Source organism: Diprion similis, chromosome 11 (genome assembly GCF_021155765.1).
Source record: "Diprion similis isolate iyDipSimi1 chromosome 11, iyDipSimi1.1, whole genome shotgun sequence".
Taxonomy (NCBI): Eukaryota; Metazoa; Arthropoda; class Insecta; order Hymenoptera; family Diprionidae; genus Diprion; species Diprion similis.
The window spans coordinates 1,246,030-1,273,333 of record NC_060115.1 but is presented as its reverse complement, the minus strand read 5'-3'; the positions used below and the strand labels follow the sequence as shown (position 1 = coordinate 1,273,333).

At 46.4% G+C, this 27,304-nt stretch overlaps 1 protein-coding gene across 2 annotated transcripts; it reads left to right on the top strand.

Annotated features, from left to right (window-relative positions):
* The first annotated feature begins 6,839 nt into the window (after window positions 1–6,839).
* LOC124412618 lies at window positions 6,840–25,576 on the top strand. Of its 2 annotated transcripts, none has more exons than XM_046892643.1 (4): window positions 6,840–7,103; window positions 22,635–22,863; window positions 22,944–23,087; window positions 23,429–25,576. In XM_046892643.1, the coding sequence occupies exons 2-4, from the start codon at window positions 22,643–22,645 to the stop codon at window positions 25,395–25,397; spliced, it is 2,334 nt and encodes a 777-aa protein (XP_046748599.1). In that variant the 5' UTR covers window positions 6,840–7,103; window positions 22,635–22,642; the 3' UTR covers window positions 25,398–25,576. The 2 variants fall into 2 exon arrangements, with proteins under 2 accessions (XP_046748599.1, XP_046748598.1); XM_046892642.1 differs by lacking the exon at window positions 6,840–7,103 and adding an exon at window positions 20,038–20,200.
* Window positions 25,577–27,304: the final 1,728 nt, after the last annotated feature.

The following is a 27,304-nucleotide window of genomic DNA, read 5'->3' as shown; positions in this document are numbered from 1 at the left end:
CGCAAAACGAGGGTCCCTATACCCGCCTAACTTGGCCGAACCCCTTCGAGCCATACCTATACATCTGTAAAGGAGTTGCGGGTATGAGGTAACATGAATATCCATTTACACAGGCAAATTCTGATACCGGTAGGCATATTAAATACCGCAACGGAGATAGAGAAATCCGTATGCGGGAAACGAGGCGAGATACCTCGTATATAAGGTAGCCGTATCGTACTTATACCTGTAAGACTGCTGTGATTCGACTCATGTTTAAAAAATAAGGAAATACTAGTTCCCGAATCCGTCCGAATGGATAGCAGCGCGAAGAAGGCTTATCGGCATAATTCATGGACTGCAGCCAGTGAGGAAAGTTACACGCCGAAAGTTGCCTGCTGCAAGTTTCCACAGAGCCGCGGCGTGCACGGCGGGTCGGACAATCTCCCGAGTGGAAAAGGCGAGCCTCTGGAAATTAATAATCGAAAATGGAAGGCCCCGGGTCTTCATTCACGTCACGTTAACAAGCCGGGTTTCGATAACGCTGCACGCCCGGTGCGGTAGGTATTGTTTTACTAATGGGCTGCGCGCAGATAGGCAGGTACCTGCACCAGCGGCTCCAACGTGGTCCAGGCAATGCTACATGGCGAACAAACGACAGTCTCTTTAAAGTGCTTCACAATGGCAGCGATAACTCTTCGTTTCTTTTCCATCCGCGCTCTTACATATACACGCATTCTTACGGCACATGAACACTCCACGCGTTCAGCCCACATCCATACCTGCAGTGTATTTATAATTTATACTTTCATACGACCATTCATAATCCACCGGTCCTTAGCCTACGCTGCTGCTGCCGCTCTTACGAACATGGAAGCTGCACGCTCGACGCTTCGCAAAAATACTTCATACGTAGCCGCAGAGTATTTCTTTGTACAGCTGCTGTTGCTGCAATAGAAGAGAAATCGGCAGTGAATAGGTTTGGAAAATGCGCTAGATACAACCCCAATCGTGGTCCTCGTCGTTACTGCAAGCTACAAGCTCCTGGAAGTAACTCCCGGGATTGAAGCAAGAACAGGGATCAGCCTGATCAGACTTCATTCTCATTTGCAGTATGGCTTTCGTTTCATCGACTGTGAAGTTGCGATTTGTAATTGGAAGTAAAATGATGCAGTCAACACGTGAAGAAGATGTGAATTCCCGTCCAGATATGGTCGATATGGTCGATCGCGTTTCCAGAAAACTCTTTCACCCTGGTCTATTCAACACGCGAGATACCAAATTGAGGAGTTAGGAAACGTAACATTCAAGATGCGCGTCTCCTCGAGTTGGTAATTGGGACGGCGCTAAGAGTTTGGGCGAGCAACTGGCGCGCCCACGAGCTGTCAAATCCGAGCCTCGTGCGATAGATATAGGCTCTTGATAACCCGCGACGTCGTCGACGTCGACGTGGTTGAACGGTCTCGAGATAGCCGTCCGAACGATTTGACAGCGGGGATAAATTAGCCGGCAGACTTCCTAATTGCGAGATAATTTGACTCACTTTCCAGCCGGTGATCGCATGCCGCGCGTTGCGTGGATGTATTCCTTTCTCTCTTTCCGCCTGTCACTTTTGCTCCTCTTTCAATTACTCTTTCGCTGTTTTTTTCTTCTCTCCTTACGTACTTCCGGTCTCGTCGGTCAAAAAATGTCTTGAATAAAGGTACAAAATCGGAGGTAAATCCAAGACGATTTGGGACCGCAGTTCGCGGGCTTGATAATAATTATTTGGGCAACCTATCGTCAATAATCGTTAATATAACGGCGTCGTCGTGGCCGAGTCTACGAGTCGAGAGGCATTAATGTCTCGGACGTGGGCGAGCGCCAGTCAACGAGGCGTGAGAGCGAAGCATTCTCCATATAAACTTGTAACTTTTAACTTTGAACCCGTAATCCCGGATTCCCCTATAATCAACGGACTTTCATAGCCAAGACCATGAGAATGAAATAATGAAATGAAAATATTTGGGGCCGAATCATATTTCTAAACAGCCCTCCATTCTCCGCCATCGTCTAACGATACTGGCACGTAATCAGGTCAAGTATTGGGATGGAAATGACCGACCGAGCGGAGCAAGTTGTGGAAAAAGTGAAGGTAATAGTGAGCCGATGGGTGATCGATCCCGAGTCGGAAGGAGTCGCTGGTTGAAAATTGCACTCTTTAAGATGTCCGCTGCAGGCCTGAGTGAGCAGCTCGCATTTCCAGCGTATGTCAAGATTTCATGAACTCCGGCAGTCCTCTGTGGACCTTCTTCGATCCACCGAGCTGTCCAATTACAGCGTGTCTCCCCGAGCGACGTGGGCACATGTATACGACGTGATATATCAATCTCTTTGACTCGTTACCCAAGCGACACCAAATGCAACAACAATACCTCTCCTCCTGCGTCATGGCGTTGCATGTGCATGGCGGCGGTAAGAAACGTCCGGGACTCGATGCTCGGCGTCTCTCTATTATCTATCCTCGAGTCTCGAACACCGGGAACCGACTGTAAGCCGGGAAGAAAGTGACTCGCTTTAAATCGAGTTTGCCCGCAAAGCAAAGCGGGAAAGTCAGGCAATTTCGGTGATTCGATGCAGCGCGTGTGGGAGAGAGAATTGGCGTGACTAAGCCAAATGCGGTTGGGAACAATCGTCGAGATCGCTTTCAGGGAATCCCTAAAGTGGCACGCATATGTCATGTGGTAGTGACGAAGCCTGGGATTATTTGTACGAACCGACCACAGCTACTGCGGAATTGCGTCGTGATTCATTGATCTGGTCCTCGATCGTTTGAATCGCCCTCAGGGAATCCGCAGGGGCAAACGTGCGATTCGGCGTTGCGAAACGGGACGTATGTCGAAACCGGAAGTTAAACGCTAAGGCGAATTGAACGGACCAAAAAGATTTCAGCTGCGGTCGTAAATCATGTTAAGAAACGCGTTAGCGCAATAGTGAGATTCTTATATTTGCCTTCCAAGTATCCTACGCAACGGATCTCTATAAAGCAGTCCGCGTTTTTATTTACGCTCGAAAATACGCACTCACTCCCACAAGTTGATCACCCGTCTTAATTAGGAATGGCACGTAGGACGTGCAGGCAGTTGCAGCTTGGCGATGCGTTCAAAAAATTCTGCCTCTTACATAATTGACGCGGTCTTATTTTCCACGGACAAAAGCGTCCGAAGGTGCGATTATCGTACCTCCCTACGAGTTTCTTTCTCTCTCTCTCCCTCTCTCTCTGTCTCTGTACAAGTTTTAATTGGTTGCTTAATCGGTTTAGACAGAGCAAGTCGGTCGCCCGTCTCGAGTTAAACGAACTTGAAATTTGCTATCCGGTAATTAATGCCAATCTTGGAGTTCGTTGAGCGGTACACCGTGGCTCAATTATACCGTTTAAGTCAACCAATGGGCGGAGTAGCCAATTTTCTCCGTCTTTCTCCATCCTCGTACATCTCTCGAGTCTCCCGTATCGTATCCCGTATCCCGTCGTCCGTGTCTTCTCTCCTCCCGTCCTTCCGAGGGCCGAACGGTTCCCATAAAGAGCGATATTTATGTTATCGCTCTCTCGCGCCGTTTCCAGGGCGTCGAACAGGAATACATCCCGTAAATCATAGAGCTTACACGGTCCAGGATATATCGACGTGTCTAGTTTCGCGGGAGTTTACCGTTGGCCACGCACGTTACACTCGAGGAGGACTCATCGCGTTCGAGATAAAACGCGTCAGACCCAGAGAAGCCGGTTATCGCGACGCCGCGCCGGTTAGTCACAGCGGCGGAGTGGAAGGAACGAATTATGACGGCATTGCACAGTTTTCGCGTTCGAGCGGTGATGAGTCATAGGCAAAAAGCCGCGGTGCCATGGTATGTCACGGGTGAACGATTTCGAGTCCGCGTTGCCGGGGCGGGAGCAACAGGTGCGAGCTGAATTGTTCTCCGCTCGAGTGGTCCCACGTCGGCTGGACCAGGAACAGCACTTTCATGGCGCATGGGCTTATGGGTACCTCTACATGCCTACATGCTCACTGCAAAGAGGTTTCAGCCCGAGCGTATTCATCTCGGCCGCGACGATCCGCAAGCGGAGCATAAATCCAGCCGCAGTCGTAATTGGCTGGTCCCGATTATATCCTAATCCGAGTCATGAGAAAGCTGTAATCTTGCAATCGAATGAATTACGCGTGTGTAATTTGTGCAGTGCGACAGACTTTCTCGATTATTATTGATGGGCGTCGTTAAATTTAGACCGGATAACGACATTGGTTCGAGTGCTACTCGGCGAACGAGTCAACGATAGATTACGGCCAGTCTTATAAACTCGCTCTTTCAATAGTATCTATATACCATATACCTACATGTATAACTTCTATGGGTACTGTACGTGCGGATGCTGATTGTGAACCGAGATACCGCATGACGTTGTCGCTTCCTATGGACAAGACAGCTCGTTTTATCGCCTCGTGTGTTTTCTGTCGCGTTGCGAACGATCGTTGACGTCCCTGACCAATGGTACCAGTCTATTTCAGAAGCCTGAACTTGGTTCGATCTTCGCACTCGATCTCGTCCCCTGCAGTCCGAGTATAATCATGGTACTCCGTTGGACAGTTTCAATCGACTTCGTCAGGTTCCACGAACCACGTTCAGCTCTCAAAAGAAACACTTTGAAAAAGATCAGATCAGGTGTAAAAATGAGACACATGCATGTGTAAGACTTTTACAGGACTTTCATGATACAGATCATCGATCCCTGATCGCCGTCCATGGACAATGAACAACAACGATTAGCGTTGATCGTAGCGTGGTGAACGTAACGAACGTCTTGAACACGTTACAGACCCTAAAAGCGTGGGCTTTACGAGATTGCAATTGCCTTTTACACCTTTTTTAAGGAAGAACTTTGTTTCATTTGAGTTTGGCGCATGGGTAGATTTGATATTCGAGAACGTAAGGAAAGTTCTCGATGCAGCCACGACGTGCACTACGCAATCACGCAGCCTGCAGACCGAGGTGCACACGAGGATGGCCTGCGGACTGATTGTGAGAACGTAATGAGGAATGACGCGTTGCAGCAAGGGCGTGCCTGCAGGTCCCACGCGGTCTCTGCCTTGCGGTATACACGCATGAACGCACCTCACGTGCGTGTGAACCGACGGAACATCTGCTTTCGGATGTGTGCATGCATACTGACTAACTGGCAGGCTGGGTAGACGGCCAGAGTCAAGCCTGCAGGAATCTCATCCTCAAGTCTTACGCGGCGGTTTTCAACGCTCGTTATTGGAAACGGAGAGTTACATCAGATACGTGGAAATAACGTAAATTTGATAAGAGATAAGGGCTGCATTGTTTTACCCGATGTTCGAGGTGATCACCAAACGTGATCGTTGGAGCTTGATGCCTGGAACGCGTGCCCATTTATTATGCGTGCATCACGATATCTTTTGACTCTGCAGGCAATGTATGTATACTGCGTGGCTGCAATCATCGCAGACGACGGTAGTGATCGTAATTGATATTAATGAGAGTAATTTGACTGACTCAACCGCTCGATCCGTTCTTTGGATCGCGCGTGGCAGATGAAAAGGAATTTTTTTCTTCCTATTGCTCCTTTCTAACTGGACGCTGACAATTGATTTCGACTAATTCGAATCGCAGTCGCATATAATGCAGGGATATATCTTTTAATCGCTATTCAGCCAGCTGGATCTTTCCTCCCGAATCGCGACTTGTGTAAAATCATGCAATAAAAAATCTATACACCGACGACGCGGACACAGCAACGAAAACCGATAAATACTCATTCTCCGGTGATCAAAGATCAAGGAAATTCGGTTCACGTGAAACTTATGAGCCACCTATGTGTATATACCGCGCAAAATCTCGGAACTGCAGATGAACGCATCATAGCCAAATCCTTCAAAAATAATCGTTGACTAATAAAACCCGTACACGCACATAAATATGCATGTATATCCGAGAAGCCTCGGTAATCGATGACTAATTTCGAACGGAACATTCGACAGATTCGGTTCCTCTTTTCTCCCTTCTCTGCACACCGAGGAGACGCGGATCTTTCGAACAACGAAATGAATCAATGATATTAGAAAAATGTCCGAAAACAAGCCTAGCAAGGAGGATATTGACCGAGGAGTATGCGAACGTGAGAGGAGCTTTACGAGCGTGATGAAACGAGTCACGACGCCGAGGAGCGTCTGTGAAAAATCAGTTTTTCTTCGCAGCGTCCGGCTGGACCAATGGCAGAAGACTGAGGCTGGTCGGGCGGCTCGGCGATGTTCGGCGATGTTCGGTTAAAATCGTGGGGGTTCGGCTTCCCGCGTTCCCTCCGCTGCCCCCCGTCAGGTTTGCTTTTGCCGCGGCTCGTCAACTCGACAACACAATTCAACACAATTCGAACGTCCCTCGTTTCTTGCCGGACGCAAAACTACCGGCCTCTCCGCTGCGTTTGCGCCTGACGCGCACAGCCTCCGCCGCCACGCTGATCTTCCTCGTTGTCATCCGCGTGTGACGACACGATATCGCGCTGTTTTTACACGGGATAGAAGATAATCTGAAGTCGCGACGTGATAATGCGGATAACGTCCGACGGATAAGCCTTCGATTTTTAAATAAAAAACAGTTTAACAAGCCGATGGATACTCGACGGACCGCTGATTAAACAATTAAGCGATAACGGGTACTGTAAATAATATTCTCGGCTGGTTGCAAACAAGTGCTGCGACGTTGGATAAAACACGCGTTTTTTAAATTTCGAACGATGCGCCGCGCGATCCGAATTTCGGCCTTGATCACACGACGTTGACGCGAATGTATAATGATCCTCGGGAGCTCGACATTGGCGAGCTGCTGCCGTTGCCAGTGGATCTTACAATTAATGCAGTGCTCGTTCCTAAGTGATTAATGTTGTTCATCTCCGTTGCACTTTACGTTATTACAATGGTGATTTTAAAGCGCATTTTACGCTAGTGATACACACACCCGCAGTTTGCGATCGATATTTCACGATCGAGCGCGCGGAGTTTGAAAATATAATATCGTTATTCCGTCAACCAAGCTGCCCAGCGTTACCCGGCATGGATGGAACCAACCCAATGGTAAGTCATGAAACGCTGCGTATAATTCTCTAATCAGTTTTGCGGTAAATAAATTCACCGAGTTTTAGAAGTCCGCAGAAAATTGTCTGTCATATGCCATGTTTAAAACGAACGAGATTCGAAAATTGCCCGGCTTAAAGCACCTGCGTGTCTTTATTCGTCTACTTCAAGAACTGCAGTTTGAAGTTTTATCTCTCTCTCCCTCTCTCGCTCTCTCCGGCAGTCTCGTCGCGAAGCGAATGATAGTGAACGAGCCGGGAATTCCAGCAGCAGTGAGTTTAAAAACTAGTGTTGCACGCACGTAAGGCCGAAAGTATCAAGGCTGCCTTTATATTCTACGCAGCTACGTCCAAAAGTGGAATAATTAGGTAGACCGGGCGTGCGTGTACAGCACAATTGAGGATTTTTAAGTGAACTGGCCCGCCGTCTGTACGCGAAGATTCGAACCGAGCGAGAGCTGCAACGCAATTGGCGCGCGCAGTTTTCCGTAATATAATATGAAATAATACACGCGATATATATCCTGAGTCACATGCAACGATTGTTAAATCGAGCAACGCTGCGAGTTTCGCGTGTATTATACCTATATCATATTATAATATGTATACATATATATGTATTATGCAATGTAATAATACACCTTTCGTTTGACACAATCGCTCTGCACAGCTTGCAGTCACGTAAGCTTCGATCGGTGCTGACGATGGAATACTGTGACATTTTCCTTTATATACGATATTTCCTGGTGGATAAGAGAACGGAATTGTTAGAGCAAAAGATCGCGACCCGGCTTTTCGCATTTCATCTCGGATAATTTCACATCGTAACGTTTATAACGTGTATACTTATACCTACCAGCAGCTTAAGCGCGATTACGCAGGATCGCTGCATATTACAACGTTGTAATTAATACCTAATTCTATGTGAATACATGCATCCACACTTTCTCACGAAATAAATTTTTCATCTTTTCGTTCTACACACGTTTCTCATAGGTATGTACGCGTGGTTGTTGAGATTATGTGTAATATTTATGCATATTTTACCTATTTTTATTTACACACACACTCACACATACGAGTAGGTATATTACTAGTTTACGAAAGACGTATGTTATAGGTATACAAGTATAATAACACACCGGCGAAAACTTGTTTCTTCTGCTTCTTCTTCTTCTTCTCTCGGCACACTTACTTGTACCCTGAATCAACGACGACACCGCGGCATATTGCGTATATACATATACATATAATACCTGCATCACACAAATACGCACGTACTTACGCATGACACAGGCACACACGGGCGCATTACGAATAATTTCTACATAAATTATCATCTAGTCATATTCTAATTCATATGCGTGGGTAATTTTATTATTGCAGTTATACGTACACGCCGTAGATACTGGCACAGGTATAGGTATACAAGCACGGATCGCATCGCCGAACACCCCGATGCATGGCCAAGCTTTGAGCTCGGCAAAGGTATTAAAATATCACGCTACTTCTCTCTACCATATGCGGCCTGCACTGCACAGTACGTATACCTACGTCTGGCGTATCGAAGTTACGCACCTCGGCCGTCTCGTGTGACAGGGATCCACACCCGGATCCGAATTTACGGTTTTAATACCTGCCGCCTCCCAACTTCTCTGTTATAGGTATAATATATAAGCTCTTCCGGTCTACAATTTGACAAGTTTTGTCCTCGCGCAAGCGCGATGTCACCGCCTAATTACTCGAAACGCACCAATTATCTCTATACTTTTTTTTTTCTCTCTTTCTCTCTCTCCCCCCTTATATCCTCTTTACACTGTTTGTTTCGTAAACTACGACGACGAAGACGACGACGAGGACGAGACTAGAGTATACACTACATGTGGAGCACGCCATGGGGCTTTTGCTCGGCCATTAGACTCCGGGAGCCTCCCACACATCTTGAATGAATCGATGCGATAAGAAGCTGCCCTGTGCTCGGCACGGTACGTGCTTGCTATCATGTACGTATATGTACATAAATCTCATTCCAAACACACACACACACATGCACACCTCCAATTTCCATTAGTGGTACCCGTCATTTGTGGAGTTGATTTCTAAATCTCCGCGATTGACTCACTGCAGTTAAATGACAGGATTGAATTTTTGGCCGTTATTCATTCTCGGTTGGCTAAATTTTCGCTCGTTACAGGTATACTTTATACTATATACATACATTACGTGTGCCATGCATGCGTGCGGTATGAACACGTCGCCGAAATTACATTTTGGTTATTCAATAATTTAGTTGGTCTGTATATATATATATATGCGGTGATAATTTAACGGCGGATGAACCCCGGGCTGCATATTCGGGTTGAATCGGCGTAGGTGAGGTAGATTGTTATTCAAATTTAGTGAAAACATGTTAGACATGCATAGGCATGAGGTGCCTATTGCCACAAGGCGGCGCCGCTGAGTAATCATTCCATGAAAATTGATATACCATGCTGGGCACGATGGGTATATGTGTACGAGCATAGAAGCTCCTCCGCACGCCGCGAGTATAATGTAATTACCGAATTCAAGACTCCCCTCGTATTTCCCCTCGTGCTGCCCGAAAGTTTAATGGTTATGATTAAATTAGTAGCTTGTGCAGTGATGTTACTGATTTTTTTTCGGCTTCTTTCTCATTTTTTCAGTAATTTTTTTACCATTTTAAATGCCACTGATATCGTTACGCAATCTTCTATCAGTTTATTTTTCTATTTATTTTTTTCTCTTCAAATTAGCCAAGTCACTGTGTCGGGATAAATTTCTAGCGGGAGATTCGAAATTTCATAAGCGCTTCGTAAGGTCTCTGGTGAAAAATTGATGATTTGTGTGGTAACTCGTTGACAGACATCGTATTGAAATCTGTAAATCTCTGTTGAACTTGTTTACCGTTTTGAAAATTGATTCGATGTATAATAATCGCATTGCCTTAATTAATGATAGATAAAATCGCGATAAAGAAGGTGTTTAATTTAAATGTATAGGAAAAAAATGTCACCATTGACACAGATCGACAGAGCAGCGTGGCTGAGGAATAATTTTCAATAAAATTCAGCTCACACTCGTGTATAAAGGTGTAGGTAAAATACATAATATATCTCGAGGCGTTAGAAGGCGCGATACGCGGACGATTTGTATGCGACGTATAACAGGGTTCGTTAGCGACGAGAAATAGTTTGTGGAATAAAAATTCCTGCGTCAGGTGCATGTATGTATGTATCTATACGTACGATATGTAGGTTTGTATCGCGCGGCAGGTGTACGTAAGTATAAGTGTAAGTAAATAATACCGGTGCAGACGTGCGCGCCTAGCTGTTTTCCGAATAGAAATAAAAGCGGGTAAACCGCAGTAAACTAGATTCCTCCAAGGGGGGATGCGAGCGCCGTGGCGCTTAGGACGATCGGATTCCCGGAGCTGCCGGCTGCTGGAATAGCAGGAGCCTCAATCACGATCAGCGCATCCTGCGGAGGGACAACGAGTTTCCATGTTTCCGCCTTCGATGGTCGACGACGGTGCGGCGGCCGGCGTCCAGGGTAAAAAGTTGGAATAACGCGGCAGGTCGGCGGTACGCTTCGTCGCCGAGCGCTATTTAACAATGGTGATCACGTGTGCGAGCCGCCGGTTCCCTTACAGGGGGTTCTCTCCTCCGACTCGAGGGGCCCCGACGGGCCCCGACGGGCCCCGCGCTCCATGAATGAGAGTTTCATTCATGTGCATTCTGCGCCAGCTCAACCTGCAACCGCACACCCAGCATACCGCCGCAGACTGCATCGTCGATTCCATGCCCTCCGGCTTATCGTTAGCTACGCCGTCGTCGTGAGCTGCACACCTCTCCCGATGGCATTCCTCCCGTCGTCGACTCCAGGAATCGAGTGCCGACCTCCTCGTGTCACCCTCGCTTAGCTTATTCACCCCCACCCTGGAGGATTTAGTCGAGGATTTAGTGTCGGCGAAACGATACCCCGCACACCCTCTGCGAGACGAACAACATCCTGAAATGATTGCAGCCGGTCATCGTAAGGCACGGCTTTACCTACACTTCCGGGGAAGAGTTGTTACAGGAACGTTGTTATCTTCTTCGTCGGATGACCGTCGCTTACACAATGTCTTCACCCTCCTTATCAACGACTCATCCCCATGAATTTAACCCCCTCTATGCTGCTTATTGTACATCCGACTTTTCAAACCTTGTAATGGTGATGGTTTTGAATCAATAAAAAGAAAAGTTACAGTTATACGAAAAGACAATTTCGGTTATTTTTTACACTTATTTTCCAACTCACATTTCTCTCGTCACATCTGAGGACTGTGCAGGAATTTCATAACCAGCGGAACGAATGAAGAATGAAGAGAGAGGACGTGTAATCGAAAATGAGCGCCGTCCATTATAGAATGGCGAAGCTTGTCTACGACAATTATTTAAAAAATTGTTGGCTCGACGGCGAGCTAAAACTGTACGCGTAACCTGTCGCGAGATGATCAAAGGTCCGAGACGTCTCGACGACACGCGAGTTTTGTTTGAGGTGGAGAGACGGCGTGTACATGGGCACAGGAACGCATAAACGCAGGATCTTATAAATCAAGCCTCATTGTGTCACGAGGATCGTGGGAGAGAATCATCGCTTCGCGCGTGTTGCGCGCACACGCACAAGCCTTGACTCGCTATCCGACGATCAGATGCAGTCTCTCTACAAACTGCACTCATATTGTTGTAACGTCTCGCGACTACTCTGACGGATCGCGTCACCAAATTTACGGGGAGGAAATCCTGTGGCAGGAGTTAAAAAAAATTCCGCTACGCCCCTCGCGGCTTCGCCAAAGTCGAAATAGCGCTAAGATTGATGACGAAACACGAGTACCTGTAACAAGGAGGCAAGATTTATCAAAGATAAATATATCGCCCGAGATTGGAGATGGCACGATCGTTTATAAAACGTCTAATTTTATTCGAGAGGAATAGGGAGAAGGGAGTAAGACTGATGGGCTGAAATTGCTGGGAGATCTGCTCAGGCTCTTGTAGTTTCTCTTCCTCGATTCCTAGATTCGCAATTCCGCTATAGATACTGCATAGATCATACTTTTTCGCACTCGTTGCTACGCCCACTTGGGCAGTCAGAGTTGCCGTTTCGCTCGTCACGTCGTTCGGGAGTTGACGGAGACCTGACACCGCCAAGTTTAACTCGAAGAACTTCCGTCAGCTTTGAATGATAATTACAGGGGTGGAAACGGTTCGACGGATTCCGGACCACTCGTTTCTACTTGCGTATATTATAATGTCGACGTGGGTGTCTTTCTACCTCGGTAACAAATTAACCGCACCGCCTGCAACTACCGATGGCCAAAATCGCCGGCGGCGGATTTTCGTTACGAAAATATAAAGCTAAAACAGGTGTGGTCGGACGGTGAATACGACTCGAGAATAGAACAGGTAGCTTCGTGAATTGGCCAGACAACAGGCGGTTACGTCACTCGACTGACAACCTCTCGTCGTGGTGAAAAATCTGCTTGCATAACGCACGCCCCTGATGCCTAGAAAATTAGAGAGGATCTTCAGCTTTGCTCCATTTTCGACAAGCGTTAAAAGAAGTGAAATGCGGACGAATCACGCCACGAGTTTTTACTTTTTATCGTTTCTGAGTATTCGTATAGACATTTTGAACAACAAAATGGACTTGGAATGACCTACTTATCCTGGTGGCTGACTTTTGGATTGACTTTGAGATTTCATTTCGAGACGCGATGTCGCTGTCCACTTCCGTTGACGAGGCGAGCATTGCGCCACCGGGAACCTCGGGATTGTGGGAACGGAATGTCAAACGATATAATGGCCGAGTCTTCTTTGCACCGGACTGTCTTTGGCCGAATTTGAATAAACGTCGAAAGGCTGGTAGAACAGTCTTCCGTCTTCCTCTTCCTCTTCCTCTTCCTCTTCCTCTTACTCTTCACACTTCGCTGACCAACACGAATTTCAACGATCCGCACATCGAGTAATAAAAATGACTTGCCCATCCAGCTTTGCATTCATCCCGCTGACTTCTGGGCTTGCACCAACATTGAACGTCCTACTTCGTCCATCATTCTTAATTAAGACAGCTGGCATGACAATCCCATTTGCCTATCTCATCTCGAGATCTCACAACCATCCTGGCAGGCCCGCAGCTTCCGCGGTCCACGGAGCTGTGATAAAAAATTTATTCATTGAGAAATAAAAAGGCTCAGGATATTCCAGGCACGAAAGTGTTAACGATTTTAAAAAAGGGGGTCTCTGCAATGCTTTCGACGCAGCAATCAGCTCCCGCACATCCAATTAACCACTAAGTTCAGATTAAACAATTTAATCGGAAACACGGATCTAACAATGGGCTGAAACCGAAGTGTTTATCTAGAATCTTAATTCATCACCAGCTTTCTATACAGGCGTCCTCGTCTAGCGTGGCAGCAGGTTGTGAACACGATGGATAACCGATATCACAATGGACCGAGCTTGCGGTATACGATGCAAGAGGCTGATTGTACCGTTCTAACCGAAACAACAGATCACGGACGTAATTCATCAACGGGAAATGCCGTGCAACTCAAGATCTCGTTACAGAGCAGAGTTTCACATTCACTCATCTGCGATCGTTATATGAGCTTTGCTCGCCACATGCGACTGCTGGATGTTTAGTCACGCAGCGAGCTAATGCATATTAAATGAGCTCTAGAACGTATTTGTCTGTACGGAGACGTTTTTTGCCTTAGATACGTTCCTTTGTGACTATACTCGTTCAGATTTGAGAACTTGACGGGTTAGGTAGTCACATGCTTACCTAAGATTCTCGTCATTTGTTACTAGTGGAGCTGAACAGCAATGCACGAACTACGAATTACATTGTTCTGTCCTCGATGTGTAACACTGATCATATGAAACGATATGTTTTGAAAAAAACGAACGAAAACTCGTTATTTTCAGAATAAAATAACGAAACTGGTGGTGTAAAAAATACTTGAAACGTTGCGCCTCAGTAATTCCGCGATTTGGAAAATAGTTTTCATTATGTAACAGGCAAGGAAGTTTGACGAAAGAAAAAATATACAGAATCATTATAAATCGCATGCATAACTAACTGGAGAACAGTTCGCACAGACAGTCAATGCATATTTATGAAAAAGTTTATCAACCGAGAGATTCGCGTTTCAGTATAGATTGCAGCGGGGTTTTATAATTGCGGAGGAAACAGGAAACCGGAAGTGTTGCAACAGCCAGCGGGGCTCCGAGAGAATGTACGGCTGCTGTGCAGCGAAGGTAATCTATTAACTCCCGTGGAGTTAATAAAGATTGACAAAGCTCGATATTAGACGTGTTCAGGTACTCGAGGACAGATCGGGATACATAATGGAAAGAGAAAGTTGGTCGCAGGCGGCGGGTTAGGGAAAAAATATGATCCGTTGGTGGAGGAAAAGGTGGAGGAGGGGGAGGAGGAGAGGCGCTGGATCGATTGGTAAAACAGCTAGCGATTCGGCTCGGCTCTTTTGGATCAGCCCAGCATCCCGTCGCGATCGCAGCCGCACTTCCACTTCTGTTTCTGCTCCCGCGGTTGCGTGGGTGTATTTTCGTATTTTCGTTCCAACCTAATTCAGTAGTTCTAGGGTTACACGATGGCATCCTAAATATAAAATCTAGCGCACGCTTCGCTATAAAATTATACACACAAGCGCACGTCCCTCGTCTCTGTAATTCGTTTCGGTGTCCCTTTTATTTTACCTAAACTATACAAAGCATGTATGTATGTGCGTGTATAGTTCCCCTCTTGTCTAACCTGCAGGGAGGAAACACATTGTGGTAATAATTACAAATTTCCGATCTCGCGCATGAAGCCCCGAAACTTTTTCGAAAACCGGATATCTAATTCTAGAAACCCGTGACACGCTGCCTTGGAAGAATGCTTGCTTCCTGTCTGCGGCAAGTCGAGATATGCCTTTTCGAATCCAAGAACGAAAGCCTTGCCGAAGGAACTTTTGCAACTATATATAGTCTATTGTTGAAAAAAATCTTTTTCCCTCATATTCAAAAAAGATTGTTTACCGTTCTTCTCGCCAAGCGGGTTCAAAAAATAACCGATATTTTTCCCCGTACTCACAGCGGTTCACCGGTTACGTATGTTACATTTACGGACTTTCGACTACCCGAGGTGGCAGGAATAGATTCTTGAGAATGATTATTTTTAAATTGCACAAATGAGTAAGTGAGTATCCCGCCGGTTTCCGTGATCCGTTACGTAAAATCCAACAAAAAATTCGTTTCTCAATTTTGTTTTTGTTTTTTTTTTTTGTGCGAAAGATTATGCGCCTCAGTTGCATTGCGGAATTTACTGTTTTTTGAGTTTTTAACGGTCTATTAATACAACGCACGCTCAGGTATTATACACGCCTCGTTTACTGCACATATTATAAGCTGAGTGAATGTTTCGCGCAGACAAACAGAAACCCTGGCACAAGTCCAGCATTTTCATCTGCGCTAATTCTTAAACGATGCTTCAAATTGGATGATATAAAAGAAAAACAAAATCTGCTCGATGAATGAATCGTAATTATGTATAAAAAGTTTTAAGCAGAATGGCATCTGGATGCAGGGATACGCGTGCAAGTGCAATGCTCGAAACTTCGTAAGGCATGTATAGTAATCCGCGTAAACCCCCCTCTCCCGACCCACGTGCCCCCCACGATCACTCGATCAATCAATCAAAGATCAGCTCAGCCTCCTGATTGGCGGAATAGTCCTCCTCTCTTATCCCAAACGCCGGCGAAATCCCCCCGCGAGAACAATCTCCTCCCGCCTTTCCACGATCTCGTACCAATCTCCCTGCATGGCGCATGTACAGAGATATCGGTCGTTCTAGATATAAGATGCAGAAACTCTTTTGCCTCAGAGTTCTGAATCCCAGACCACAAATGCGTGGAATATGGCGGCCTCGACGAGTCAAATATCGGAATTTTTCTTCTGAATCCGAGAATTTGTCTCAGATCTAAATACAAAATTCAAATGCGTCAAAACTTCGCTATTTAAATTCAAAGATGGACCAAATAATTCAGTTTCGACTTAAACGTTAGATTTTTGAACTCGGTGAAAAACGAATTTTAGTCGGAAAAGTTCGAGCGCTGCTCGAGAGAAAAGAGATTTCTTTTTAGGAAAGTCTTGGGAATGAAAAGTTTCGTTGGTTCATTGTATGTTACCGAGATGATTTATCACTCGAGAAACGCAACCATTCTTCCGCTGAGTCGGATGATATTTCGTACGAATCATATTTGATCGGCGTACTTGGTAAAGTCGACGGTTCTTTTCACTGCGTGTTATGTACGATAGTTTCGTATAATGTTTGTAAAACTTTTCCGAAAGTGCAGAGCATTGTTTACCCTGAAAGAAAAATGTGTGTTTCAAGTTTCGCCCGGGTCGTGTCGAAGGGATAAAACGGATGACGGAGTAATAAATATTTATCACTTTATGTAATAAAAAATGTATTAAGCACAGGGTCATGGCTATAACGTGTAACGTATACGCTCGGTATATTTATGACGGTTTAATGAAGCGATGCTGATGAAAATGGTCTATTAAATGTTGATAAATTGGACCGTAATTTTTACACCTTACTCACATATAATTTCCCTGTTTTCCCCCCAAAACCAGCAGTAATAAATATTCATTATCCTTTAATTAAATTAGCCTCCTTCTTTTGTGAGATTAGTAATTGCGCCGCGAAGTATTATTTGGGTTGCTGATTTTCGTCCCGAGATAAGGAAAGCAAATGGAAAAGGAAACCGCGATAGGAAAAGTCTAAACACGCTGTATAATAAAACACGTAAATAATCTCGTAATTCTATTAAAAATTCCCAACTTCTAGTAATTGCGCTGAAACGTACCATATGTCGAATATGAAATGATAATTGTTGTGCAAAAAATTTCGCCGCAAGGGTTCACGCAATTCAACCCGTCAATCTAGTTTCTATCTAAAGAATCTCGGAGGCAATTAGAGATTGAAAACAAAATCGAATCCACGTACAAATGCAAGGCTAGAATAGAATTTTCTGATGAAGTAATTAAAAACATCGTCAGCTGTACCTTTGCGTGAATGACGTTCTGGAAAAAAGTTATTATTGATCATTGACGTAAAGGATTTCTGAGAAGACAGAAAAACCATCGTGCCTACGCTGCGCTATTTTTTCCCCAGTAAATTAATTATCAACAGCAATTAACAACGGATCGCTGAGTCGAGTCAACACGACAATGAGACTGACAAAAATACATCACCATTAATTCATGCAAATCAAACAAAGCTACGCGGCGAAGTTCCTCGAGAGTTTTCAGAGGTTACAAAATATCGCGCATGCAGGAACGAACGTGACGATGATGATGATTGCGGAGTTGCGTGGGCGAAGGCACACCGCTTGAACGGTCTACATAAAGAATTTTTTTTTGTCCGAGTGTTTATTTCTTTTTTCTCATACGCTGATCGAGGCTAACTGCTCTGCTCGCGAATGCCAAATCAATTTCTGCCCAAAATCGTGTCCCACGGATTCGTTCCAAAATCTACAGAAGCCTCGAGCCTCGCGTCGATTCCATCGGACCAGCTTGGACTCAATAATTCACCCGGATGTACCCCCCCTAAATTTTCACGTTGTCTGAAAAACCCCCGACTTATCTCAGGCTCGAGAAAATCTTGATCTTCATACCCTTCTCGGTTCCGAAGGAAATGGAAATAATTAGCGTCAAATTGTAGAAAAAAATTCCCGCCATAGCGAGCATCAGACCTGCACGTAGATACGCGGTCTGTGCGTGAGGTGATGTGTGTACACGCGTGTTTCAACGCACCGTGAGGGAGAGTTAGGTAGGTACTGCGCTGCGCACCGGTTCGCGGAGGCGTACCCACATTATATTCCTTATAGGTAGAGCCAACCCGCCCACGAGATGTGTCCCAATACCTGAGACTGCGATATGTCAACAACTGGCTTTCCATTCGTGGATTTTGATTTTATCGCCTGAATACGCATAAGCGGCCCAAAGGGGCCCGGAACGGTGTCAAGAAATCGAACTCGCCGATATGACAGCAGCCGCGCGCGATATCGACGAGGTTTCTACGCCCCGTGACGCAAATTGTATCGCGAAATAATTCGCTCGAGAGGAAACGGACCACACATCATGAGAAAGCCTACTGATTTCGTTTACACGAACGGTGACGTGGTATAATATACAAGCTAGATCTGCTAATTAGCCTGAAGTGTTGACGGACAACGCGAATTATCTGACGTGAGTGGGCTTCGCTTCGCTTCATCGTTGAACAACGTCGATGCACGATTTTTCTCACCTTTATAATTTCCTTTTTTTCCACGCGATCGTTTCAATGTCTTCTTGGTATCTGCTTTTACGTTGTGATATTTTTTTACACGATTTCGAGAATCGAGCAGTGAGACTTGAACAATAATGTTTCGCCGAAATCACGCTGTCTAACATAATTCCACCGTTTTGATTCGTCAGCGTCGCTGCAGAGCTTGGACACAAGTTTGACGGTATAAAGTGTGTTGGTAAGATGGCGAAGTGTACCTCGAGGAAACATTGCGGTAATTTTAGAGCTTATTTGGCGCGGGTGCCCGGCGCATTTGCATCTCTCGACGACGACGAAATGCTTGTCCGCAGAAGCTGTAACAACTTTTGCTATTATTAGGGATAACCGCGGAGCTTAAGCGGCCGAAAAGACGCTGCAAAAACAGGATTGGCGTATAACAACTTTGCATGTACCGCTGCAGTAGGATCAAATTTTCGTCCATATCGCGAACGAGTCTCGAAGCGTGTCCGTCCCACACTTGATTCCTACCGGAGACGAACTTTCCCAAGATTTATGCTTATTTTAACGCCCATGGGCTCGTCCGTTCTCCATGCGCTATGCATGGCTATTCTTACATCTGGTCTTCATTCAAAACCGTAGATCTTCGGCGGGTCCGTTTTCCTCAGTAAAAGCTTCGCTGTGGCTGTGAAGCTGAAGATAGAAAATAATTTATCCCAAAAAGGCATTATTTTCTACATTCGAACTTAGATACTTTAGCGGTTGAATAAAGTAGTTTTTTGGTAAAAAGAAGAGAAAAAAAAAAGTGGTTCCCACTAGGCAACGAGACCCGTCATCCTCCGGAGGGTGTAAGCTGACACCCGGAATAGGCGATATAGGTCGGTTCCTCCAAAAAGTTTCAGAGCAAAAAGGCATTAATGCCATTTCGGAGGCGAGCGCGAAGTTTCGTCGAGCGCGTGCGCCGAAGCCGGTGTTTAAATATAATACGACGGAGGTTAGGCGAGCTGCGCGGCTCGCGGCTGGTATAGGCAAACGGGGTTTCTCTGCCGTTACAAGACTACCGCGAACACCTCCGCCGCGACGCCTTGCGTACCTCCCGATATGGGGCAATCTCGAATTTCCAACCGCCCAAATTGAGAATTTACTCCCGCGCCTCGCGCGAGCGCCGCGCGCCGCGCGTCTCGACGAACCTCGACGTCGACGAAGACGGAGACGGAGACGGAGACGTCGAGAGCGTCGTGACGCCGGCCAGGGTTGGTGGTCGCTGCGCCCGCCCCGAGGCTCGAGCATTACAGTGCCAAATGTGCTCCAAAAGCCTCCGGTCCGTATAAGCGCACTTTGTTGCTACCTCGGAAGATAAGATCCACGTGGATCTCACCTGAGCGCCGCCGATTGGCGGGTGATTTAACACCGAGCGTGAGGATAATCCCCGCAATCCAGGGGCGGGATTTACTGCGATAAATAATAATATTGTTCATCTTGCTGCGACGTTCGGAGACTCGGTTTGATTTTCGATACTGTGATAATGATAAATTTTATACTCTAAAGGAATGGTGATTTAAACGTAGAGTTTGCTGTGTCTTGGTATAATACTTTCGCGGTTAAACACAAGTTTTCTAACGATCGTTCTGACGTATATGGTTCGATTTTTTCCCCATCCACGATCATTCTGTTGGAAAGTATATCGTTGACAAACGTGAGAAGACATCGTTTTCATGTTGCCTGAAAGTAATTTTCCTGTAACAGGTAAGCAAAATGAAAATATACGAAACAGTTTGGTCGTAATATTTCTCGGTTCGAAATCGGGTGAAATCTATGATGTCATTCTCTGATCATTTGGTCACTTCATCTGGATCGTAGATCCACGCTGGTGATTAGGATTACAAATTCAGGTTGCAGTGAGGTTATATTTATTCGGCGAGAATCCACCCTGAAAATTATCTTTTTCATCTATCACCCATCCCGGTATTACGATCGGTGTAATTAGCGCTTTTGACACTTGATAAACAATACGGTTTTCTGTTTGTTCACAGTACAATTAAGCTATTAACGCTATTAGCGTATAATATCGGGTTATCAAATTTTCCCGGTTTATAATTACAGCGATATGGGATTGGCTGTATCCTTGCTTGTTTCGCAGTAGCGGTTGTGTAAACACGGCGATGGATTTCAAAGCATCATAATTCCAAATATGGAGTGAGAAATTTGAGAGAGAGCCGAAAATAGTGGCGCTACGCCAAGCACTAAAAATAGCCAAAAAATAAATCGTAGTTACGTGCGCCTGCATCATTTCGGTTCTTGTAATAATATCCTGTATAATCTGCAAGTATTAATGAGACCTGAAACGAGGGAGTTGGATGCGAGTTTTAGCGGTGAAAATAATGAGAAAAAAGTGAAATTTCTCCTCTTGTATCAAATCGAAAACTGCATATGCGTCCGCAGTTCATCATAACATATATATATTTACTAATCGTCCTCCACTTTTCTCTATATAGTAAAGTTTGTACGCAACGTCGTATGTCTACAAGCCAAATATATATAACAAAAAAACACTTGTCAAAGCTCGAAACGCAGTTCAATTAAAGTTGCTTTGATCTTTGATCGCGTCGCGCAGCGTATCATCATCTCATTGGCGTTTATTCAGAGCCAAAGAGAGACATTGAGTACATAAATAAGCGATCGGTAATCACGTGGCTGATTTGTTGCTAGTATAAATACTACCTACTCCGTTTATGCGATAAGGAATTTAAAACCACCGTTCAGAATTCAAGCCATCAGCACCAAGGCGCTTATACACATCCCAACGACTAATTATATCCCAACCGTTTCAAAAATATCTCCCCTTACATAAGATTCTGTTCAACACAAAGATCCACTCATAATTATTGCACAACAGACGCCATGAGTATCAGCGATAATTGATAATAAGCGATAGAAAAGTGGGGTCAGCGTCATGGATCATAAGGGGAAACGGAATCAAACACAGTCTCGAAAGTATGATGTAACATCAATGAATCAAACGAAAACACTCATCGTCTGCTGATTTTCGAAAATCCTGTCGATAAAAACGGGGACCAACTGTGAGAGCGTAAAAACAAAGTCTGAAACCCGATTAAAGAAGTACCAATTAAGGTGTCCGAGTTGCGGGTGTGATGTTGCCGTTGCCGTTGCAGGTTTCTCGGGCACGCGCAAGTAGGTACGTTTCGTCTTGTACGTCCGAAGGATAGTGGCTTATGGAGAACAGTGTGTGACCGGTCTATTTTAGACGGTTGAATATTTTTATCCGTCAGAGTGTCGAGGAGGAGGAGGAGGAGGAGGAGGAGGAGGAGGAAGAGGAGGAGTGGCAATGCCTTCTTCCTCGGGCCGACTGTATGATGCCGTCTTTGTCTCCCCCCGGTTTCTGTAAGTTTTTCCTCGATTTGCGACGACAGAGAAGATCGGCATATCAAGCTTCACGAGGAAGTCTCGTTCATTCACCTTGACTGTCGTTTTGGCGACTAACCGGCCATCCCGCACCGTCAAACTTCACCTGGCTTACACGCTCCCGTAATCCTCTTCACTGATCCGGATTAATTACTCTGCAAACCCGTGTAATCCTTAACTGACTTGACGCGGACGGTTGAGCCATTCAAACAGCTGTCCTTGCGGATAACTCTCGGCTTACACTGCACCACTGGCTCAAACATCTTCGCTGTCATGTGTCGTTCGGAACGAAGACCAAACTCCCCCCACGTCGATGATGAGGTACAGGTAGTTGATGTTACCAAATCTTGGGACATAGTTAATGGGTGAAGGAGTTGGAAAGGTTCTTACTTGACGATGGCGATGGTTACGAATTGATACATGTCATAAGCTGGTCACACTTGCACCATATTTTTCTATTTTCAAAAAACTTGGTTGATTTTACCGAAACTGTCGAATATCAACACCATGCTACCGACGATGTTGTACGTATTGGTATCCCATATGCACACTTGCAGTAGTCAATGGTGCAATTCTTAATAACAGTTCTACTATTGCGTGGTTACCGTACCGTTACGACTATAGTTTCCTCGATCGTTGGCTCGATTTTTACCCAGCGTTAGTCTTACCGCGTTTATCATAAGGTGAAATGTTCGATTAGACAGATCTCGATGTCGTAAATGTAAAAGGGATAATGAGGAGTTCGTTACGATTTCAGGGGGCATTATGCAGACCGAGGAAGTCGTCCCTCGAGCAACGTCTGCGGGGATAGACACGGGTAGCCCGACGGAGGAAATATCCCAGCAGCAAACCCAGCTCCGGCTGCAGCGTCAGCACTCGTTGCCGTTGCAGCGGCTCCCGAGCCCCGTGGAATCGTTGACGAGCCAGATGGCGGTGAAGCAGGAGCCACAGGATGAGGAGGAGCATCAAGGAAGGACCTCGTCCAGGTGAGTCGAAGGCCCTCGCGGTCAATCCACCGCGGTTTTCCGCCATCGAGCAACGTCTTCTAACGAGTCGACTCTCGCAGTCCCCAGGTCGAGGCGCACGCCGTTCAAACCGGGCTGCCCAACGGGGGGCCGGGGCAAGTCCAGGTCCTGCAGAACCAGGCGACGATGGGGAGAGCGGAGGGTCAACCCGCCCAGGACTGCACAGGCGGCAGGGCGAGGCCCAGGTGAGATTGCCGCTTTCATTCTTGCCCGTAGGATCGGCTCGGCTCCACGTTGATTGATTCGACCGGTTCGATCGTCGACGGTCACGTGACACGTGGTGTATATAAGACACGCCGCTGTTCCACCAACCGACCGGTTGTTTACCCGGTTTACGTACGGTCTCTTCGCGCCGTTCGTCACCGGTTCTCTCTTTTTGTCATCGTTGCCCTGGGGGCCGGGGCCGGACGTATATTGCGCAATTATCTCGTTCGGCGGAATAATTATACCAAGCCGAGTCGCATTCCGATTAATTGTAACCCAGAGCAGTTCCAGGAGAAACCTTTTGTTTTGTTTGAAATTTCAGCCGGGGAAGGAGGAAGTCCCGATGGAAGCTCAAGTTCCACCACCAGGCCCTGCCGCCCGAGTACCTCGACCACTACGAGGCCGCGCTCGCTCAGGAGGCTCTCAACTCCCCGCCGACCCCCGTCCACGACTCCATGGCGTCCAGTCCGGCGCCCACGACCTCGACGTCGACCCCGAGCCCCGTAGCCGACGTCCACGGCTGGCTGCAGCGGATAGCCGCGATGCAGCAGGAACTCTGTCCCCCGGTGATCGCCCGAAATCCGGTCGCCTCAAGCCCCCAGACGCCGGGACTTCGGCGTTCGGTCATCACCTCGACGCCCCACCCCCACCACCACGTGGCTCACCCCCAGCACCACCCTCAATCGGGTCACCACCACCCCGCGCAGCAGGCGCAGCCGGCGCCGAGGCCCCCGATGAAGTACTCCGACCTGCCGTACATGGGGGAGATAACCCTGGACAACAGCAAGCCGAGACGGGGCAGGAAGCCGAAGAAGGCCGACATCTGTCACCTGATATACAAAAACTACGGTACAATACTCCCGGGAACGCCGGGGCTGGAGGAACGAAAGCAGCTCGGAAGTCCGCGCATAAAGGTGGAGATGAACAGGGAGCAACCGGCCCAGGTATCCTTCCAGCGTACCGACATTCAGAACAGGATAAGCAGCCTCTTGGAGAAGCGGCTTACCCAGGAGTCCCGGAGGAATCACTCGGCGGCGCACGGCCCAAAGACGACGGAGCAGGAGGAGCCGCTTAACCTGTGCATAAGGGACCTGAATCAGCTCAAGATCCGACTATTACGGAAGCACGGGAACGTCTACGAGTCCGGGCAGGTGAAGAGCGAGGGATCGAGCGACGGCGAGGAGGTCGAGTGTCTGGGGGCCGGTTCGCCGACGGAGTTAGGGCCCGACGGAGTCCCGGTCAGCAACGGGGGCGGGGGTGGGAACAGCACCCTACCGGGGGAGTCCGTAATCCCAGCGAACCCGGGGTTCGTCTACTGGCCCAACGCCGGGGTCTTTATCCACCCGATGGCGCTGCAGTCCCAGTTTCTCTACTACCAGAAGATGGCGCAGGGCGAAGGGGGCCCGGGGTTCCCGCCACCGATGCAGGAGCCCCCGCCTAAGGAGCAGAAGATCGTTCCAAAGTCGATATACTCGATGCTGGAGAGCAAGTCTCCCGCCCCCGCGGCCGTCCCACCACCCCCTACAACCCCGACGCCCCAGCATCCCGTTGTGGCGGCTGCGGCCGAATCGCCGCGGGCGAAACGGAGCGGACCGACCGGCGGTCACGGGCAACCTACAAAGCGGAAGCGATCGGCGATCTTCATCCCCCCGATGCCGACCGAGAACAACAACAACCCGGCGACCGAGGTCAGCATATGTAAATTCAAGTTCACGGGGGGTGCGAAGCCGAGCCTGCAGGAGAAGAAGAGCCTCTCCGTCGACTCGGGAGGGAATTTTCGGTACTACAGCGGGACCGGGGACAAAAGCATGCGGGGCTACGAATTCTTTCCACGCGAGGCGCTACAGCAGCCTGCCGGACAGGCCGGATCCTCGGCCGGAGCGTTTTTGAACGCTGCTGGCGAGCGGATCCCGCCGCCAGGACAACGTCCCCCGGTCCCGGAGGATGGCCGGCGGAAACGGAAGACGAGGAAGTCGCTTCAGCGAGAGAAACTGGAGCAGACCTTCAAGGAGAAGGGTTTCCTCATCCAGACCCAACAGCTCGAGTCCGCCGAGGGTGCGACGTACTGCAAGTTCAGGCAGCTCAGGAAGTTCACGAGATATCTCTTCCGCAGCTGGAAGGACTACTTGCCCGGCAATGTTCGCGAACTCACGGGTGCCGAGGGTGAACCCGAGGTCGAAGGCGAGGCTGACCGCGAGTCCCCAGTCATCAGGCCCCAAGTCGGGCCCCCCGGCATAGCCGAGCTCCCTCCCGCCATTATGGATGAACCGCAGCCCCTGCCGCTGACGTGAAGAAGGGCAGCTACGAGGCGCCGAGTTTTGGTAACGCCTCTTTTTATACTTTTTTTTTGCATGGTAATGCTGCTGATGAAACAGCCGCAGCCGAGGCAGAATTCATTGCAGAGATTACAGAACAGGAATTAGATAGAAGGAAAGAAAGAAGTTGTAGGTATTCGTAACTAAAGAAGACGTACACTGCCGCCGCTGTTGAAAGCGTCCATTCGTGGACTTGAGGGAACCACGTGGACATCTGCGAAAGTGAGAACTATAATTATAATGCGAAAAATGTAACCGTATTTTTTTTTTTTTTTTTTTTTTAAATACTTTTTTCTTCATATGTAAATACGTGGAGTAGCTTGCATAATAGATATATATATATATATATATATATTATGGTAGTCCGTCACATTCATTGTGTCACGGATGAATCACGGTTATTTATGTATCGTTAGCTGATGTATAATGCATTTAACGAAAGGGAAGGAATAATTGTTGTATACTATTTCAATGAACTAAACGACGTGCTATATTTATTATTTCATTAATCCGTTTATGCCGATCACCTTTATACGGAAATTGTATTTCATTTTATACTCTTTCAATGTTGTCAGATATTGAAACTAAATGAATGAATAAGAGATATAAAAAAAAGTAAGTAAGTAAAACAGAGAGAGAAAAAAAAAAAAAAAACAACAACAACTCTGCTACGAATCAAACGTAGTATTGTGCCAAAGATAGGAGACTCAATGCATGCAGGGTGCACTGCGTGTAGGTTATGTTATGATTATGTAACTACAACGCGTACGTGGGGTAGTGATTATATATTCATTCGATATGAGAGGAATGTGTTGGGGGTTCATCAAATCATGAATAGTTAGGGAGGAAATTTTCTTTTGGGCTTTCAGCTTTCAGATGTAATTTTCTTTGTTAATATCGAGTGATTCACGTCGTTGATTGATCATACAATCATATAGCATATATGATGTGAATATGATACATAATTACGTACGTAGCAATCGTGACACGGGGGTGAAAATTAAATTTATGTATATAGTGTATACAGATGCGTAAAGCGCGTAATTGTGCATTTGTGAGAATGAAGAGTGAGGTTGAATTAATTACATTGTTATCTGATTTTTTTCATTTTCTTTTTTGTAAATTATGTTAATTATTTAATGTACCGTCTAACGAGATCTAGTCTTATTTATACTCTTGTTGAATCAAACATATGTTCTATTATCATTATACAAATTTTTATTATTATTACGATGATTATTATTGTCACCGATATTGATTGGTACTCTCGTACCATTTCGATGCGTAACGATAAGTAATGATCAGGTCTCTGAAGCTTCGGCTCCACTATTATTTTTATAAAAAAAAAAAACGTATATCACTCGAGGAACACAAACGATTTTGGTCGTTCGATTGATCAATCGATATCTGAATCAAGGTTCGTACATGTATGTGAGAATTTCACTCGAGTTCGAGGGTAATTTTTTCTATAATCTTGCCACGTTGATAAATATGTAATAAAATTTCAACGAAAAATGAAAAACAACAATCACATCATCGGACACCATTGTGCAAAGAATATATATGTATAAATAATATCACAAAAAAACCGTCCCGTACTGGTAATAAACTATAAAATATTTTTTATCTAGTTATCTTCCTAGCATCGTCTCGCATTACACCTACACACATTACTCATGCTCATACATACTCTGAAGAGAGATCATATGATAAAATTGTTTATAGCGCAAACAATAAAACTATATTGTTATTAATAGTTGGCCGTTAATTGTGTCGATTCTCTGATTATTATTACCGTTCCCTTTATCCCTCGGGCCAAGCGATACTTTACAGAATTACAACACAATTGAGAAGAAAGGCTCGTCTCACTCTTCGCGATACGA